At 32.4% G+C, this 20932-nt stretch overlaps 1 protein-coding gene across 2 annotated transcripts; it reads left to right on the forward strand.

The window, feature by feature from the left end:
- The first annotated feature begins 6817 nt into the window (after positions 1–6817).
- LOC127950597 (C-C motif chemokine 25) lies at positions 6818–10815 on the forward strand. Of its 2 annotated transcripts, none has more exons than XM_052547744.1 (5): positions 6818–6897; positions 7436–7517; positions 8291–8408; positions 8715–8826; positions 9303–10815. In XM_052547744.1, the coding sequence occupies exons 2-5, from the start codon at positions 7454–7456 to the stop codon at positions 9315–9317; spliced, it is 309 nt and encodes a 102-aa protein (XP_052403704.1). In that variant the 5' UTR covers positions 6818–6897; positions 7436–7453; the 3' UTR covers positions 9318–10815. The 2 variants fall into 2 exon arrangements, with proteins under 2 accessions (XP_052403704.1, XP_052403705.1); XM_052547745.1 differs by having other exon boundaries at positions 6843–6897; positions 7439–7517.
- The last annotated feature ends 10117 nt before the right edge of the window (positions 10816–20932 follow it).

The following is a 20932-nucleotide window of genomic DNA, read 5'->3' on the forward strand; positions in this document are numbered from 1 at the left end:
GTTCGCTTTATTTGACGGAGCAGCTCCACTCGAAATACATTTACATTTGAATATCATTACTTATTTTTACACCAATCTTTACCATTTTACGTATCATTTTTCTCGAAAACTAATATATAATGTTTTAACTAATATTATAAAGTAAATAAAAGCAAATAATGTTAATATAATCACTCTAAACTCTTTTACTAACAATATTATTTATCATTATAAAAACGATTAACATATTACGTTACGTATAAATTAGGTTATTATAATATAGTTATTTTATAGTTTTAATATTAAAACATGATTTTCATTTAGCCTATGTCTTGTTGCATCCACTTAAAATATAAATTCATATTATAAAAATAGTATTTTGTGTTAACAATGTCTAAGTATTAATGTAATGGGTATCACAATTACTTTATTATTTGTAAATAATTTTCATGTCTTGTTGTTTCTATTGACAACACCAGTTAAATAACGATAATAATTATCTATTGTCTAATTTTAATTAAGCGTAATTATTACTTATTATGTTAGTAATATATTTCTAGCCTCTATTTTTTCTGTTTTATTATATTACATAACTATTTTGTTGTGTAAATAATTTTAATTCCTCATATATATATATATATATATATATATATATATATATATATATATATATATATATATATATATATATATATATATATATATATATATATATATATATTTCTTCTTAATCTACTAATTTTGTTAATTGAATATTTTATTTTATGTATGTTTAAATAATTAATAAATAATTTATATATTACTGTAAACTATTATTTCTGTATTATTTTATTCCGATTTAATTTTTTTGTAGTAATGAAATATAACCACTAGATGGCTATATTTTGTCAAGTTTCTTATGACTTGATGTTCAGCCTGAACTTCACGTTGATCTTCTACATTTTATTTAAATAGGTCAATCTGTTTAATTTTAATTTTAAAATTAAGTATTTGATATTTTATTCGATTATTAAAGTAACTGATTATTTTAAAGCATTTGATGTGCTTTCGTTTATATATGTAATAAACTGTAGACTGAGAAGAAGAGAAAACTGTTCTGATTTACAACAATTGTATTCAATCAACTTCTGTTCTATACAGAAATACATTTCCTTCATGTTGCACATGAACCCTGAACCCCATTAACTTCGGATAAAGTCTATTAAATGACAAGCAATGTGCTTAAAATATAATAAACGAGAAGAAAAATATTCTAGAGTGGGATCTTCTTTCACGATGGTTTACAGAGCCCTTGGGCAAAACCCATGTAACCACATGCAACAAGGCAGCAAACAGAGACCTCCTGACAGAAATGAAGATGAAGACAAATATCAGTGATTATATAGCATAAAAAAACCCATGAGGTCATAATCACTTGACTGAAAGATTTAGATTCTTCTCTGAATCACAAAACAAGGGCATCATATGTATAAACAGGTGTTATTCTCATTGTATCCCAACTGTTTAGTATGTAAAAGGGGGGATTTCTTTCTCTTTTTATTTGACCATTAAGTCCCATTCTGTGAAATCGCATGAGTTATGATGAATAGATGAAAAATATCAATTTCTCACATGCAGGCTTATTCAGGCTTGCATTTAAATGAGAGTTGAAGCAATCATCTGACACATTTCAACTTTTATTTGGAGCATGAAAGAGTTTAAGAACTTTACTTGAGATATTGAGATATTATTGAGATATTCAGGATTTGCTGTTATGAAGATGTTTAGCTGGCTAATCATCATGGATAGCATGTGTGAAATGAGACGGGGGGAATCCAGACTCCATAAAAAAAGAACAAAAGCACTGCATTATTTCTTTTCTTTTTACATGATATTCCATGCTTCCAAGAATGTTGGTACCGCATTCCTTCCTCTCTTCTGCAACCTTACTTCAGGCCAGATATTAAACAGAAAGCCTCATTGTTTTATCACACTGATGACTGATTACATCTATCCTGTGAGTTACTTGTTCCTGTCTTTCAGGATTGGGTTCTCAGTGCTTATGTAACAAGAAAGTACAATTTAAGTGAGAAATGCATTTATGTAATCGTTAGACTATAAGGCACACGTCTGGGTCTCTGCCAGATATTTGACACATATATCAGCTCAGATGCATCCGTTAATAGACACATTTAGATTAAATTTCCCACGTGCCGATGTTATGTAACTGATGCCAGTATAGATAAAGACTCATTTTGTACAAGACACTGATAACTTTACTACATATGCATGGTATTTATTGATCATCAATGAACTTCGGAAGAATAGATTTCAATGCATTTTTGCAATTTGAAGTGAACTGAAATGTATAAAACTGATGCTTTATTTTATTTTAATTGCTTTATTGCAGCAGGAGACTCTCTACTGTATTTCAGAAACACTCTTAAACATCAAGATTCTTTTTCAATGTCATCAGTCCAACATCAATGGAATCTTTTCATTCCAAAGGTTCCGATGGAATCTTGAGATGTTTAAATATTCTTCAAATCAAAGAAGAAGAAGAAAAAAGGTTATTTTAAATGTTCACTGACGGGTTCTTCAGGGAACTTGAAACGGTTCTTTCATGGCATCGCTGCAAAAACTGCAATCAGTATTTTTTATTTTTTATATTTTTTGTTGAGCAGCATTAGTTGGGATGTAATTATTATGACTCATTTGGCAATTTGAAATTATTTAAAATGTAAATAAAGACATTCAAATGATGATTTATTTTGGTTTTAATTGCTTTACTGAAAAAAGTTTCTTTTGTGGAAAACATTAAAGAAACAAAATTATTTTAAGAACTGTTCAATGAAAGGTTCTTTGGGAAACAAAAATGGTTCTTTCATGACATCACCGCAAATCAACTACACTGTCTAAAAAAAAACCAAACATACTTTTAGAAGTACTAATAATATCTATAGCAGTATCTATCATCAGGTTATATTACTAGGAAACCTTTAAGAATAAAAAGAGCTGCATTTTTAGTGCATTTTAAACTAAATCAAGCTAAATTCCTCTGCAAAACGGTTTTCCAGCTGAAACTGAAGTTGTTTCATAATTAAATAATTAATTAAGCATAATGTATTTATTTTTTCCTTACTGTGAAGCTGCTTTGAAACAGCTTGTATTGTACAGTATAAATGTGGCTTGACTTGAAATAAGGGACAAAGTTGTCAATTTGAAGGTTCTGCTCCAATGACAAGCTGTTTGTTCCCCAAAGCTACATTTTTTTTATTTTTATCTGAGAGCGCAGAGAGGGTTCGGAGAGTAGACGTCTCATTTGTGATGTTTCTCCGATAAGCAATATGAATATCTTTGTTACATCTCTCTGTCTCCAGGAGACGCTGTATGAATCCAGTGTTTATGACAGATTGAAGACTATGACTGATTTTGAACAGTGATGATGGAAGCCCTTTGAATTCTCTAGATGCTCAAGGCAAATCTGATCCGCTCATGATTAATGACATCTATAGTTTCTCCAAAAACCTCACCGAAAATGACCTCAGCGCTGTAAAGTGGGAAAGATTCCTATGGTGTGAGAAGGACAATGCACATATTTGTTTTTTCAGCAGAAGAAACATCATAACAAGTACGCTTGGCAGCAGACCATCATTTTCTGGAGATGTTTTCTTGTTAAAATATATTTTTGCAATCATTAGACATCAGTGCCATTAATCCATCAAGATGATGCTCTGATGATCTCTAACGTGAAAGGAAAGATCCAGAGGCCGACACTGTTTTGTTCTTGTTCTCTGTTTTTTACGCCAGATAAATGTCAGTTTTTAAACAAATGAGAATTTTCTTAATTATAATTTAGAGCTGGTTTTCTTTTGGACTTCGAGAAATATACAGAAAATAAGAACATGAGCCACTAACAAACAAAATCTTTTTTTTTTTTTTTTTTTTTTTTTTTGGGAGGTGGGGGTAGTAAATAATACCAAATAAACTAAAATAAAACATGATTTACATATGTACACCTATTAAGGCTGCATTTGTTTGATAAAAACACAGCAAAAAATAATAATATTTTGAAATATTATTGCAATTTAAAATTATATATATATATAGAGAAAGAGAGAGAGAGAGAGAGAGAGAGTTGTTGGTCTTGTAATTAAAACCAAAAAAGCCCATGAACACCACTTAAAAACGAAAGAAAAAAACCCATTGCATCTCGTGAGAAACAAACAAAAGAATCCAGATTCAGCTCTTGCTATGGATCAGAAGAAAAATGAGACAGCATAAACAGTGACCCACGCTATCACATGGCCACTAACAGATCCCACATTCCCACATCAAGCTCTGGCGTCTCAAGACACCTCTGAAATGGAAACAAGGGGCCAAAGGGGCAACACGTTTAGAAAACATGATTTAATGTTCTGGTGACAGAAGAGGTTGACATATGATTCAAAACACTGTTAGAACATGATATAACCTGAGATAGAGAACAGCTTGGGAAATAAACGCTCCAATTCATCTTTTCACTTTTTAATCCTATATGGACTGGCTCCCTGATGTTTTGCTGCATTTAAATTATTTTTGGCACTATGCAGGCCACATGCCTTCATATATGAATCTTAAGATTAACAACATTCAGTGTAGGCCTATAGTATTTATGATTCGCAGTGTGCGTGGTTTGTATTTTTTATTTAACACCAGGCAAAAACTGAATCATCATCGTAAAACATTAATTAGAAACAGTAATGTTCCAGTATTGAAACTGTGTGAACATGCTTTAATATGAGCCTTTTAGGGACAGATTAGGAGAAAAGTAGCATTTCTTGCTCACCAGTGCAGTGGATGGGTGCCGTCAGAAAGACAATCCAAACAGCTGATAAAAACATCACAAGTCATCCACACCACTTCAGTCCATCGATTAACATACTGCGAAGAGAAAAGTTTGATGATGTGACCTGTGTAGATCAATTCACGAACAAATGAATCTCTTATGAATTGATTCTCTTGATGAATCGTTCAAAAGACTCAGAAACGCAGGAGTTAAATCAATCTAAAGAATCTTTCTGATGAACCATTTAACAAATGAACTTGAATCAGAGCAGTAAAAAGAATCAACATATAACTCAAATACATATAAAAGATTTAATTGCAGATTCAGTGTCATTAGCAATACTTCAAAATCCATTAGGATTAGCTTCTCTTATTTGCACTGCTACAAAAAGCAATCATAGGCTATATTCTTACAGTCTTGTTTTTGTTCTCATTCTTTATGATAAGTTTTACGGCTTATCATAAGGCTTAGGGTTATGCAATGAAATCTGAAAAAAAAAGGTTGAAGGAATAAATGTGATTCACTAAATCTACTTAAAATAATATATATTATTTCAGGTGATTCTATGCGTAAAGCTACTCTTGATTCATTTTGATTGCATTGTAAGTAACTTATAAAGGTGAACAGACAGAATTTACACATGCTTTGAATTCCCACGAAACTCAAATTGAAATCAACGCTTAGAAAAACAGAAGAAGCTTACATAACAGCAACCTGAAAATCAGAAAATGAAATGTCGCTGACTGAGATGCCACGCCAAAAGGTTCTTAAGGAAGGAAACATGATATGCTGTAACATCTGTGCTTTTGAGTTGAAGCATGTTTGTTTCTTTGGAGGTCGAAATCTGATGCACATTCTCCTGTCACTCGTTTTTTTTTTTTGTATAATTGCAAAATGCTAGAAGTCTCATTCAACTCGAGTCAAGTTTAAACAGCCCTGAGTTTGGCTTACATTTCTTAAAATGCTGCAAGGCCCGAATTCGTGCCATAATTGTATTTCAGAATTTTTTCTTTATATAATATCTGGCTAGAACTGAATGATCATCATCAAATTAGGCACTTTGTTGCATTATGCAAAGCTAAACAAAAAATATGAATCTTAAACAGGAAAATTACGACTTTTTTGAGCTGTGCTTATGTGATAAAACCCAAAACAGCTTCTCAGTATTTTTGCATTCACTTTCTTATGATTAATATTGTGTGCAATTTATACATATTTTAATGCATTATTACTGTAACAGATTTAATTGGATTAATGAAACATTTTTATAAGGCTATAATATGGCTTCTGAAGACTCAGAAGATCATGCATGAACTACAGTTGTTCATTTCAGCTGTACTTTTCATTCTTTTTAGAAACAAAATATGGCCTTGAAAATCACTACACAGTAAAAAATGATTATTTGAGGTTGTAAATCAAACAAAGATTCATGGAACAGGCTTTATACAGTGTGTTACTTTTGTGTATTTGTGATAACTCCTATTAATTATTGAATGAAATTAGTTTTTGCAGCATTTTTTTTCCATGCATTTCCATTTTCAAAACAATAAAAAGTTAAATTTCTATTAAAACAACTGTTTTAACTGTTATTCAACAGTAAACTGAATAATGCAATGCAGCTTTCGGCCTCACAAGACGTTATTTGAGAGCTGTGGATAACTTTTTGTTATGTTTTTATGAGCTGCTTGGACTTTTTATGATTCTGACGGCACCCATTCACTGCAGAGCATCCATTGGTGAGACACTGATGCAATGCTACATTTCTCCAAATCTGTTCCAGTGAAGAAAAAACTCATTTACATCTTAATGGCCTGAGGGTGAGTAAATTTTAATCCCATTTTTACTTGAAAATGAACTACTCCTTTAAACTGATATGCTGGTTAGCCACATCAGATCCAAAGGGAATAAAAAAAATCCTGATAGACAAATCGGTTACTGTGGTTTTCATTTAACCAACAATGAAAGCTGATCTCATATTGTCATTCCCTCGTGAGGGATGTGGCTTCACTTGGCTCTGGTATCAGGGCTGGGCCGTTATAAATCAGTGCAGCTGGGAAACCTGCACAGAATCCTGGTACTGGGAAGAAACTACACTTTTCTAGACAAACAAGGTGAGCAGTCTAATATTAAAACAATATCATTTTTACAGCATCTAATATTTATCTAAATCTAAACTCTTCAACGATGCAAAACTTTTACGACCTTCACCTGTTGGGTTTCTGTGTATATTTGATGTATTGATTACTGCATTTTTACCGCATGCTTTGGAGTGACCGGAAAAAAAAAATCTAACACCAGTCGATATTCATTAATGATTTACTTAAGATCAATTAAGGTTAATGTGTTCAGGAAGAAAGCTTGCATTCAATTTTGTCTTTATAGTTTTCTTAGGTTTGTCTTTCTCTTGCCAGATTTGTTCAGAGATGATGAAATTATATTTTTACAGCATCTCTCGTAATTTTAACTGCTTTTTGACAACACAAAGAGCTTTCTTAATATGTTACTGATGTCAAGGGTCAAGGCTGGAGAAATGGGGATAAGTGTGTTGTCTTTCCGTGTTGATAAGGTTATAAGAGCATCTATTGTGTGGGCACGTGTTAGTGAGTGTATCTGATGAAGAAGTGCATGATTTCTGTCTCATTTTGGCAGTAGAGACACTGGGTAATCATGCGGTTCAGCGTCCTCTTCTTCACCGTCCTTCTGGGATTCCTCTACCTCACAGTGGCACAAGGTAAAAAAATATATATTTTTGCAATGGTGAAGTTTAGGAAAACATTGCACAATAGTAACACCTACTTTGCACATGTGAGATTCAGAAAAACAACAAATGATTATCAAGGGTGTACTTTGCCTATTCAAATTAATTCATAAGAGACAAATGAATTTAAAATTAATTCCAATTAATTTATTTAATGGTGCAGCAATTGACTTTGCATTGTATTATTTTAAATGTTAGATAAAATCACTCTTGCGATGTAAAGTTTGGGCAAACATATTATTTAGCTTATTATTTCAATGTTTTTTAATTATCTTGTGTATATATTATTATTAAAGTATATTTTTACATCTTTCATAATTTTGCATATTGCACGAAAGATAGTGTGTCTTTTTGGAAACAGTAATTAACAAAAGGAAATGATTATATTTCTCCCATTTATCCTCTTCAGTTTTTAAAAATAATGCAAATAATTAATTGAGAAAATATAAGAGAAATAATAAAAAGGATAAAAGTACTGAAGACAGTGTGTCATGTTCCTTTAATTAAGTTCTAAAAAGAAGTCACTAAACAAGTTGTGTTTTCTCTGCAATATATGTGTATACGTTGACTAGTTATTTAATTCAGTTTCACTTCAGTTCTCTTATAATAAACACCTGTGTTGTCTTTCCACCCCTTCCTTCCATCTACAAAATCATCCATCTGTAATTGCCTGTAAAAAAAAAAGTTGCGTTATAATTCATTAAAGCATGTGTTTTTTTATGCCGCTGATGTGTACGTATGTCTAGTCACGTATGAGGACTGCTGTCTGCAGTATGTCAAGCAAATTAAACAGTCCATTCAGAAAAGAGTGATCGGCTACAGAAAACAAGAGATGGACGGAGGCTGCAACATCCCAGCTGTTGTGTAAGAAACATATATATGTTACTTAGTAAATATGAAGGCTATGAAAATAAATAAATCTGCATTGAATGAAAATACAGTATTCACTTTTTAAAGCCTTGTTTGCTTATATATACTGTATACTGTATACAGGTCTTAGTGAAAGTGATGCGAGTGCATGAATTGTTTAGACATGTGACGTGACACACAGTGAAGTGATGCAATAAAATGCATTGCACTGCAGTGAACTGCAGGAGAGAGATCTGTCTTTGTGATTGCCTTTTTTAAACCTCATAATTAATATGGTGTAATGCAATTGTCCCACTACAGCTTCACATTGAAACGTGGCCGTATGGTCTGCACTGACCCCAGAGAGAAATGGGTCCATGAACTCATGCGGAGGGTGGACATACAGACCAAAAGCTTATTAGCGAAGAGGAAGGTGTGTATATTTTGAAATGTAACTATTTTAATTTAATTGTAAGCATTTTATGCAGGTTATTGCAAACCATAAATAATCTCAAAATGTAAAAATAAAAAAATAAACATGAACTGAAATAAATGTAAATAGGTAAACAATCTTTATTTCAGATTCCACGTTTTATATTTTTAAGAAGTTCAAGTTCTACTAAAACTAAACTAAAACAAAATAATGATTGATGAATAGTTTTATTTAAAAAATACTAAAACTACAATTAAAATAATAGATGTAAATAAAATCTAATTTAAAATACTAGTGTATCAGATCATGCCTGCAGTGTGACAAATTAATTTTATTTTAATGTTTTCTTTAATATCGGATATATTAATAATTGGCTAGACCATAAACATAGCATATGTGATAATTAAAAAAATAATGAGATGCTATTTCAACCGTGATTCTGTTATTAAGCCACTTTTTATTGTTGTGACGTACAGAATTCACAGAGTTAAGCAAACCAGTGACAGCCGAGAGAGGACCAGAGGGAAACCAGCTCAAGAGTCTCGGCCAATCACGTTCTTTCTTTGAGTTCTGGCTCTCTGAGCACACCTTTCAGCATGGATAGATAGACTGATGTTTTCAGTGCTTCCGGTGTTTCGTCCTGTGCTCTTTCAGGTATCAGGTGGCATTTCCTGTTTCCAGACTTTTGTCGCTTCACTGACGGACTGCTGGTTTAATGCTCAGAATGGGAGATGGCCATTATCGTCCCCCTCCACGTGCTGCTGTGCTGTTGTCATCACTTCCAAGCTCTGTGTAAAACCTTGTGAGCTGCCTGCTTAAAAAGCCCAAAAATATACTTCGGTTTAGAGCATGCGCACAGCTGAACACAGATCAGATAACGACGTGCACAAACGAATGCGCTTGACGCATGCGCACTACAACGATTTATCCATGTCCAGTTTCTAAACTTTTCTCTCTAAAGTTATGAGCGATAAAAATGTCTTTGTACTCGTTTAAGATATAATCTCATGTGTACTGCAGTCTCCTCACAAAAGCACTCATCTTCAACAGTCAGTCTCCTCCGTTTCTGTGAAGCAAAGGGCCAGTTCAGTGCTGCCACCTTGTGGACAAACTGATTACTGCAAAAATAAATAAATAGAGTGTACTGTGCTGATGACGAAATTACCCAAAAAGCGTATAAGAAGTAAAAAGTGTCTCTGCATAGTTAAGAATCAGTGCTCAATTAGCTAGTGTTTCTCATGTGAACCGCATTTTACTTACAATACATTTAAATTGCGTTTACTGGTTCTTTTCAGTATTTTATACAATGCATATTTATATTTCTTCTGCTTTGTCCGCCATATTGCAATGCATGCAATGCTGCTTGAGCATACAGACTACACAGGCAGTTCACTAGGCTTTGAACAGAGCTTATGTGAATAGTTTTACTTTGAGGGTCATTTTAAGCTACTATATTATGAGCTTTCACTTTGTACTCATATATTTACCGCTTTTGCCCAATAAAGAGTTAGTGTGATAAAAATATTCTATTAGTAGTAAATGTGGATGGGAAGGTTTTGAAAGCAAAGGACATACTCCTATATCCTTATGAGTTTATTATACTGCTGACCTACCACCAAGTGATTTTTGAGTTTCTATGCCATTATAATGCTTTGTAAATTATGATTTGTTATTTAGATTAATGTAGCGAGCTTAATAAATGATTATTTGATAGTTATTGATAGAGTGAATACTCACAGATCTCTTTTCAGAAATGCATATTATTTTCCATTTCATATGTTTGGTAGTTTTTATTTCTTGTTTAATTTAAGTGGAACTACTGTTTTGTACTTTAATGTTCACACTTGATCCAGTGAGAATGTATCTTTATCGAGGAAGTGATGCAAGTTATATTGATCGGCTGTTTTGAAAACCGGATCATAAGCTCTTTGGGTTCTTTACACTGCAGATATTTTCTTGTGTATCAGAAATAAAACATCTGGAAAATAACTGGATTCATTCTTTTTAAGTGATGCATGCATGTTGTGAGATATAACATTTATTTGCTTTGTTTATTAACTATTAGATGTTTCTGCTACAATTAGACGATTACACAGAAATAAGACAATAGTTGTCATCTGAATGTAGCTATAAAATGAATGTAGGTCAGCTGATTTTAGAAGAATTTGATGAGACTTTTTTGAGTTCGTACAAAGATCCTTGATTGCAGATTTTAGTATCTTGCAGTTACATGTTTTAAGACACATGACAAACAAATCTGACAGTCATAATCCATTTAAACTATAATTAATATAGTTTTTGCTGCGTTGTAACCTACTTCCACTTTCCTGTGAAACAGAAGAGCTGTTGCGCAATAAAACAGGTCAATAAAAAGCCGTTGAATTATAGCCTATGGCTCTTGTGAAACACTGTTAAATTTACCTTCTAAAGGGAAACTTTTATATGAAAGTACTGCAGTGGCGTGCACAGACCTTTGATAAAAATAAACTGTGTTTTATTTTCATGTACACTAGTATTTATAGCAGGAGCATTCAAAAAACGGAATGAACAAATACAAATAAAACACTATACACATATATACTTTGATTCCTATTAAGTTTTCAGTAAAAAAGTAGTTTTCTCTGTGTTTGGTGTTTCATTTCGGATAGGGGTTCAAGACCCCCCACCCACTGTGTGGGCTGGTACCAATGTACAATGAGGGTATCAGATAGTACTTTGATAGAGTACCAGTCACAAATAAGCTTTACTATAAGATGCTCTAGACAAAAAAAAGAAGTCTTTTTGACCTAAACATTGAAAGTGCCACTGTATTGTACCCAAAGGTTCTATGGCAAATCTCCAAAAACATAGTGCCATGTGATTGTTTTCTTAGTGAAGGATGTGCCAAACTCTCTAATGCAAGCATCACTATCTTGTCATGGCTGATGGTGAACGCTTTAGACACACTGTCTGAATATTTGCCTCTTCTGCGGGTTCCAGCATGCTGCTGTCCTCCTGGAGTTTTCATTTCACGTGTAACGTGTGAAGTCTCATTTCTGCACCTTTATGCCATTTTTCCTTTCTCTTCTTCGCTGGTAGTGCAGGAGGCAGAGGCATGTCTGCTCAGATAGCGTCTCAGCTTCAGAAATTGGCTTCCTTCCTGATAAATTGTTTTCCAGTTGTTACAGTTCATTCTGCCTTTGAGGCAAAAAAAATATCCTGCAGCAAGGTTGGAGAAATGTGGAGGCCGTAAAAACGTAATGTACCCTGGTAATGATGTGACTGAGTGAGGAAAACAGCTCTTTTTATCTTTCTCTGCGTGAGAAGCACAAAGCCTGAGGACTGAAGCATTACCTACAAGTCAGTTTTTACTTTTTAGTTGTTTTAGTACTTTTATAGTTCAGTTCACAAACAAATGACTGTCATGAGCCGTTTATTTTTAGTGAGCCATTCAAAAAAATGTCTCTGATAAATTGGTTTATTTTAGTGTATGAACAACATGGGTACTTTGCGACTAATGTAGTTAAACACACAAACAAATGACTCAAATAATCTGTTTTTATAGAGGGAGAAAATAATTCAGTGCAACCTGTGCAGAGCAGTTCATGACTCTTTTTAATCAATCAGCAACATACGAAGGCTACCATGTGACTAGTATCTAAAATTATGAACAAACGCATAAATTAAAAATGAGTAAAAACATTCAGTGCAACCTTTCTTTTAAGCAAATTAACAACACAGAATGCAACTCGTTAAAGAACAAATTAGACTCTTCTACACCAGTTCTTTGTAGTGAGTGTAGGTCAATTCACGAACAAACGACTCTTTTAAACTCTGAATCATTCAAAAATTAATTTGTGGTTTGACGAAATCCTTCTCTGACCACTCGTTCACTAAAAGAACTAGAGAGAGTACATGAGTGTTTGTTACTTACTCAATCATCGGCTGATTCACTTAAAAAACTGCAATTCATCTTAACTTTCACCTCTGTCTGAGAACTTATCTCTAAACAATTTCATTATCTTCTGAACACAAAAAGTTCTGTCCTATTTAGGTGTAAACCGACCACTTTTTCAAAAGTCTGCTGGGCTTGTTACAAAACAATATGCAATAACAATGTAATATGATATCTAAAATGTGTGCATCTGAATACTGAAAATATGAGCCTTTCAAAAATTAACCACAGTAAAAAAAAAAAAAAAAATTGGCAGATTGATTAAACTTTGGTTAGTGTAGCAAAACCATAGTTAATTTGTGGTTACAATGGTTTACAATAGATGTTGGTATCATTTGGAGTAAAACCATGGTTAATTTCCATAAGTATAGGAGAAAGTATTATTCTACGATCCTCCTTTAAGTTTCCTGCGTATCCCTGCAGGTGATCGGGCCCTCAAGGGAATATTGTCATCAGGGATTAATGCATAAAACTGATTCAGGTGCACAATAAGCCAGTCCTTTCAGAGCTAGTAATGCAAAATATTAGGAAAGCATGCAGCGTCCAAATATTTGGGTCAGGTATATTGAGGCCACAAATGTAAAAACAACATTCGATGCACATTTTGCCTAAGGAACCACAATACTTCTCCATTGTTACTTTAATCCCAAACAGCGTTGATTATTGTTGCTATTGGTGTTTTCAGAAACGCTTGCGTAGCTTAGCGGGATTAGATTTCCTCTTCAAAGAGGTTTTATTTAAGGTGACTCAGTCCTGAACATGTTGTAACTCAAATTTAACATAAGCACACTTTACCTCATGCTCTGAGCTTGGTGAAACATTTTTGGATGAAAGGGTCCCATAAAGAGACACGCAAACAATTTTCCCTGAACACCTCCTTAGCCCGAATTTTACTTTAGTTAACAATGCTTAAGTTATTTTCAAGTCTTACAAGAAACTTTTATTTACATGAATGCATTTGGAAGATGCTTTTATTCAAAGTATTTTATATTGCACACATAATTGCAATGCATAGTGATAAGAAATGCTAAACTTCATATACCTTCAATAAGATGCTTTGAATAAAAGCATCTGCCAAATGCATAAATGTAATTGCATTAACAGTTCAAGCACCATTATTCAAGCTCATTATTTTTAACTTTGCAATTGCAAAATACTTTTAGTCCTGACATACTTTAGTCTATACACAATAAATACATAAATGCATCAAATAATAGATTTATTCATTAAATACTATTTCAGTTAAATACTTGTCAGTTAATGTATTAAAAATAGTACACAAAAGCTTATTTGTGGTGAAAGAAAGTTCTTCAGATAATATAAAGGTAAGAAAGAGATGGTTCTTTAAAGAACCTTTGACTGAATGCTTCTATTCAAAAGTGGTTCTTCTATGGCATCGCTGCATGTGAAGAACATTTTAAGCGCCGATAAAGAGTGCATTTAGTGATATTACTGTGTTTTGTAATCAGGAATTATGACTGGATTTTCATTTTCAATGAAAAGGAAACTGAGTGCATCAAATGCAAACAGAAAGAAGTAAGATGCAAGCCATGACTGTTTGAACATTAAATATATAGACTTTTAAACACAATATATTACCAATTTATTACACACAATAAAAAAGGCATTGCTTAGTTTTTATAGCTATAATATACATATTTGCTGCTTTGTATCTGGGGAACTCCAAGATCTGTGGTTGCAATCTCACTGCCAAAAATGTGCTGTGGTTAAAACATGATAAAAGCAGCTGCTTTGGGGAACAGTTTACTAAGCTTCTGAAAAGATGTATAATCATCTGATAATAATGAAAATCCTTCAATTTCATACCTGTTTGCAGGTCATAATGAACCGATTTTGAAGCACAAATATAATAATTGACTCCATAATAATTACAAATGATTTTTAAAACACATTTGACAGCATCTCTAGGGTTCATGAAGCAGGTTTCAGCATGTACCAGATCGAATGCAATGATCTTATTTAGCTCTGAATACACTCTCAAAAATAAAGGTGCTTAAAAAGGGTTCTTCACAGCGATGCCATAGAAGAACCATTTTTGGTTCCACGAAGAGCCATTCAGTCAAAGGTTCTTTACAGAACCATGTCTTTCTTACCTTTTTATAATCTGAGGAGCCTTCTTTCGCTTCAAAGAACCATTCTTATGGAACCTTTTAGACAAAAGGTTATCTATGGCATCTTAAAGCACCTTTATTTTTAAGAGTGTATGTTGCAAAATGTTATTTATCTCTGTGATGCACAGCTGTATTTTCAGCATCATTCCTCCAGCTTTCAGTGTCACATGATCTTCAGAAATCATGAATACTGATTCAATAAACATTTCAGATTATTATCAATGATGAAAACAGTTTATATTCAGGATTCTTCGCGATTAATAGAAAGTTCAAAAGAACTTCACTTATTTGAAAATAGAGTCTTTTGTAACATTATAAATGCTTTTACTGTCACTTTCGATCACTTTAATGCGTCCTTGCTGAATAAAAGTATTATTTCATTCCCAAACTTGCTGATAAAGAAGTTGCACAGAGCTTTTGGCGTGTTTAAACACAGGCCAAGGAACGTGCTGTTTCTGTGGAAGATCTGCGCGTCTGGATCTGGATCCTTAGCTGCTCAATAAATTGTATAAATGTCAAGCTGCAGATCAGATCTGGATGTGTTTCTTTATAGTATCACTGCAGGGCTCCGCTGATTAAACAGTAGAGAGAGTGAGCGTGACTCATGTGTTTTCATACTTCTCCGTGCCTTGTATTTTCCATCAAATTACAGTGAATCAAAATGAAAAGAATTTGGCACAGAGTTGAGTTGTATTATGATTAATCTAAGCGGGTGTGAAAGTCTTGATAGGATGACATTAACTGCTTCATCACGTCTTTTCATGTTAATGACAGCAATCACACTAAAACTGTTTTGTCAACACGTGAACTATTAAAACCCATAAATTATGCCTGACGGGTCATTCAGGTGCCACTCATGTGTCCCTGAAATACCTGGGAGCGAAATGAGGTCAAGAATGAATAACTATTGCCAGTTCATGTTTATTATAGAAATCACGTTCACTTTCTTGGTAAACATTTCACTTTCTGTATACATGTGACCTGTATACTTTTCTGCATAAAATGCACATTTTGATGAACACTAAATGAATAAACATTTGACTCTGTTTTTATCTTATGTTTGATGTTTGTAAATAGGGAATGTCTTAAAATATCCACCTGTTATAGTTTTGTGTAAAAAAACCCCGAAGATATATATATAAAAACAATCATTGGATTTTAATAAACACCTCAAGTGTCTTGGCATTGAATATGAGGCTTTTAATGTCATGTTAAACTAAAAAAGAAAAGAGAAAAGCACTTCTGTTACTTTTTTTGAAGACAAAATAGATTTTTTTTTTTTTGTCTCATGAAATACATTTATGGATAAACTCAGGCTATTATAGTATTTAATATTTTGATTATGGTATTAATATTTATTACTAAAAAAGTTCTGTCCAATGTCTTAAATAGAGATAAATGATTGCAAATGTACACGTTATTTCAGGTCTCCTTCACTACACCAACATCAGTTCAGAGTCTCTAGCGCCCTCTGTTGCTCATCATTGGAGAAACACTGTGTGCCGATTAGAGTAATGAAGCTTTTCGAAGCTCCGACTCAATTGAACCGATTCGTAAAATGATTCACTTGCTCGTCAAAACGCTGTAAATGGCTTTTTTGACTTTAAACACGGTATAACTAGCCTATTAAAATTAGTTAATAAAAAATTAACCAACATTATAAAACATATAACAGTTAAAACTATTAGATGCTCGTTCATGGGTCCACCAAAACAACTTCGCATTACAAGACGACATCATTAGACTATAGGCAAGTAGGCCTACCTTTAGTAATAAAAAAAAAACATCTTACTTTGTACAGTTTGATTTACCAATTTCTGCAGGTTGTTTAGACAGCTTTTATTATTAAACTGAAAGAGAGATTATTTTATTTTCATTGATGAGATGGAATACCTCATGTAGGCTATGAATAAATATTTAGTTTCATAAAGATTTTTGACATTGTGTTTGTGCTTTAGGCTTCTGTAAGTTGTTTGCCGGTCTTTTCAAGAAACTTAAGCACATGATTGCAGTTATCTCTTGAGTTTCTGGCTTAATCCTGATTATTTCTCATATTTATGACATAATTTCTTACTATTTTTGGAACTAGCAATTGCAATATGGTTCGTAACCCAGTAGATGCAGGCAATAATTATGATGCATCCTAATAACATGCATCAGGTGCTGGAAAGCGTTTCAGTTGATTTAATTAGTGATATGATTATTTGTTGTTTGGAAGTATCCAGAAGCTTACCTCCTTCAGTTAATTTCTCTGCATGATTATATGTTCTGAAGCTTAGTTTAAGCTTCGTTCAGATCACTCGTCATGGGAAATGGACTAGTTTTATCATGATTTTTTATTTTGTGTGTGTGTGCTTTTGGAGATATTCTTGACAGTTTCAATGACAGTGTGAAATCTGAAAGAATGTGTGCACTTCATGTTTTTGTTTGAAGCAAAAAAAAAATCTTATTATTTATTTTATTTTCAATTTTTAAAGTTGTTTAATAGTGTTTGAATGTTATGGTTCCAGGGTTTATGATGATTATGATGAGTTAAGATGGATAATTAGTCATTATGGTTAGCCAAAGCAACAAATGCTAAATCACAGATAGACAAATCAGCATCAACACATTTTGGTTTGTCTTATAATGTCCAGTTATTTCCTTGAAGGATGTGGCTTCACCTGGCTCAGGTGGGTCGGACCCCTAATAAATAAATTTGGAAACATGCACAGAATCCTGATACTGTGAATAAACTACTTTACTCTTTTTCTTTACAAAAAAGGTGAGTAGTCTCATATGCTATTTCAAAAAAGAGTTTATTTTGAGCACTTTTAATTTAATTTTAAATGATTTATTTTAATGTAAAAAAAAATATTATTTGATTAAGAGATGCACCGATACCACTTTTTTCAGAACGAGTCCAATACCGATGCCTTAATTTTTGGTATTCGCTGATACCATACAGTATTTTCACAACAGGTATTTTTATTCTTTTCTTAAATTTTTATATATATATATATATATATATATATATATATATATATATATATATATATATATTATTATTTATTTTTTTTTTTGTTAAAATCATTAAAAGTTTATGCTTGGGTTTAAAGAGGAGGACCTTTGAGATATCTAATCCAGTGATTATCTGTATTTGATATGTATTGTATATTCAACCACATTCTAATAATAAATTTGGAACAGAATTTGCATATTGTTCCCATTTTCATGATTGCTATAGATAATACAATGATGTGTATGCAGTACATTTTATGGTTTTGATTATATATTTTGATTTTGCTTAAAGCACTGTAACCCCCTGAAATGTTAATTTAATATCAAATTAAGTTAGCCATGCAGTCAATTAACTACTTCTGAGGTAATATTAGTGATAGTTACAGTAGGCTACAGTATTAAGATGGCACGAGGCAAATTAGAAATACTGTTGTTTTCAAATCTAAGCCTACTTTAAAAATCACTTTATCAAATGTTTGATAAAACAAGTTTATAGCACAACATTCTTTTGGTTAACACTATACCAATAACCTAATTTTGGCATGTAGTCAGGATCAAATTAGAGAATTAAAGTGTTTCATCAAAAATGTACTAATCACATGATTAGTACATGATTAGTACATTTTTGATGAAACACTTTAATTCTCTAATTTGACAATTGCCAATTGCTCTTCATGATTCAAACCGGTATGTTTGACATAGATCTAAAAAATATATTTTTATGCATTAACTCCTGAGGAGCAAACAAGTTGATCACCTGGAAGTTATTTACAGATTTAAATTAACATGCTACCAAAAAAACTTTTCAAACTTATATATCAGAGGTAGACTTTTCATGTGAGGGAACCTTAGGAGCTTAAAATATAAAATAAGCCAGGCTTTCAGAACCTCGGAAGTTAGGAAATATTTTTTTAAGCAATAAAAAAGCAATTAATGCATGGAAATTCTTCCCTATATCTTCTTTAAAGCCTGTCAATTCTATATCACAGCACCACTCTCAGGCTGAATAAAACCAGAACAAAAGTGTGTCTGCATGCGTTCAGTGATTAGAATGTAAAGCTAACAAAATGTTTATCATAAACTACTGTTATGACGATTTCAAGCAAGTAATTCTAGATGTTAAAAAATGTGCTGTTTTTACCCTTCTGCAAGACCTGCTCTTTTGTGAGAAGTTTTTCCATGACCTATTTCAACATCACTGATTTCAACATAATCTTTTTTTTTCTTTTTTTTTTAAACATACTTTTTAAAAGTAGGAATTGGGTAAAATGAAGAAGAATATTCATTGGAAAAGATGGCACCATCAGTTTTCATCTTGCGTAAATCACCTTCATAACACATTTTTCAAGACCCTTGCCATTTTATTCCTTATTATTCTTTAAGTTAAACATTTTGCATCACAAGGTGAATAAATGTAAATTTTGTGTGGTATTAATATGGTGCTACTTGCACTTCAAAAAACACACTTCATTGCCATCTTACAGTATATCTCCAATAATCCCAATATAGTTTCATGCTGTTGTTTTGTTATTTAATACAAACTTAGCTTTTACACCACAAAAGATGTGTTATAGTTGTGCTAATAGTCGATGTTTCATTCCTGGTGTTGTTTGGATCAAATAATGCAGGAGGCTGGCTTACATCTTAGTCACAACTTCCTCTAAATGATCAGGAAACGAAACTAGTGATTCATATTTCTGTCTCGTATTTTGACATACGTCTGTGTGCTATAGATTGTCGGGAAATTGTACAATTGTAACAAACAACAACTTTAGGAAAAGGACTTTGTTTTGTCAGCTGGTGTTGACGGGAATTCAAGATGTGGGCGTTATCCTCAAATATATTCCAGAATTTTTCCGAAAATTGTCAGAATTTTCACATTATTGTAAGACACCAGTAGATCAGGTGAAGCAGTTCTTGATTTTCTTTATCTTTTTACGGAAGATCAACAATAATGTGGTTCATCCGCTTCCTCTTCTTCATCATTCTTCTGGGCTTCCTCTGCCTCACAATGGCACAAGGTAAACACCACATGTGATGATGCTGCAGCTTTTGTAGTTGTATTGCTGTATTCTATTATGTTATTGTTGTATTGTTGTATTCTACATCATAGGCTGCTTTATGCATAAAATTATTCTATCAATTACAATGTTGAAATAAAAAAAATAAAAAAAACTGGAGCTGCGTTTCCCAAAAGCATCATAACTCTAGTTGATCGTAGCTGGCAGTTAAAGTTAGTTAATGCATTAGTTGACATGAACTAACAAGGAACAATGCATCTGTTCAGCATGAATTAATTTTAATGAATAATTAATTACTCATTTATTTCACATAAACAACTTAATTAGTTAATGCTGGTTTTTGCAACAAAAAAAAAAAAAAAAAAAAGATTAAGTAATGCAAATACAAACTTATAAACAATAAACTTACAGAAAAGTTCAAAAATAGGCTTATCTTGTTTTAAAACTGTAGCAAGGCTACAGTTCTCATTTTAGATAAGTTTAACTTTATGTACTAATTAACCAAAACTGAAACTGAATTAAATGTAATAAAATCTATTTAGAGACATTTTACAAAAGAAACATAGTAATAATAAAAAGACAAAATTCTAATTTTATAATATTTATATAAAACAGAGACTGTAAAAATACAATTAATTCAAAATATGAATACCGTCTTAGTGATACTAAATAAAACTTGAATTGAGGTCATTGCATGTTAATATCTTTAATGTCTGTTTATTAGCTGAGCACTGGTGCGTGCCCACCCAATTTAAAACTATATTTAAAAAATGGTGTGCATGTTAGTTTATAACATTACTATAACATTATAACGTTACTGTGTCATTATTGTTATGATAGCATTATTTTAATGTTTATGCAAACAAAATAAATTATAGTGCTGCTAATTTTATTTGTTATTTATTGTTTTTTTTTTTTAAATACAATTTGGTGAAGTGATTTTTGGTGAACTTTTCCAGTGCATTTTAATAATACTGTGATAATATGGGATAATTTTGCTCACTGCAATGCACACATTA

Source organism: Carassius gibelio, chromosome B2 (genome assembly GCF_023724105.1).
Source record: "Carassius gibelio isolate Cgi1373 ecotype wild population from Czech Republic chromosome B2, carGib1.2-hapl.c, whole genome shotgun sequence".
Classification (NCBI taxonomy): Eukaryota; Metazoa; Chordata; class Actinopteri; order Cypriniformes; family Cyprinidae; genus Carassius; species Carassius gibelio.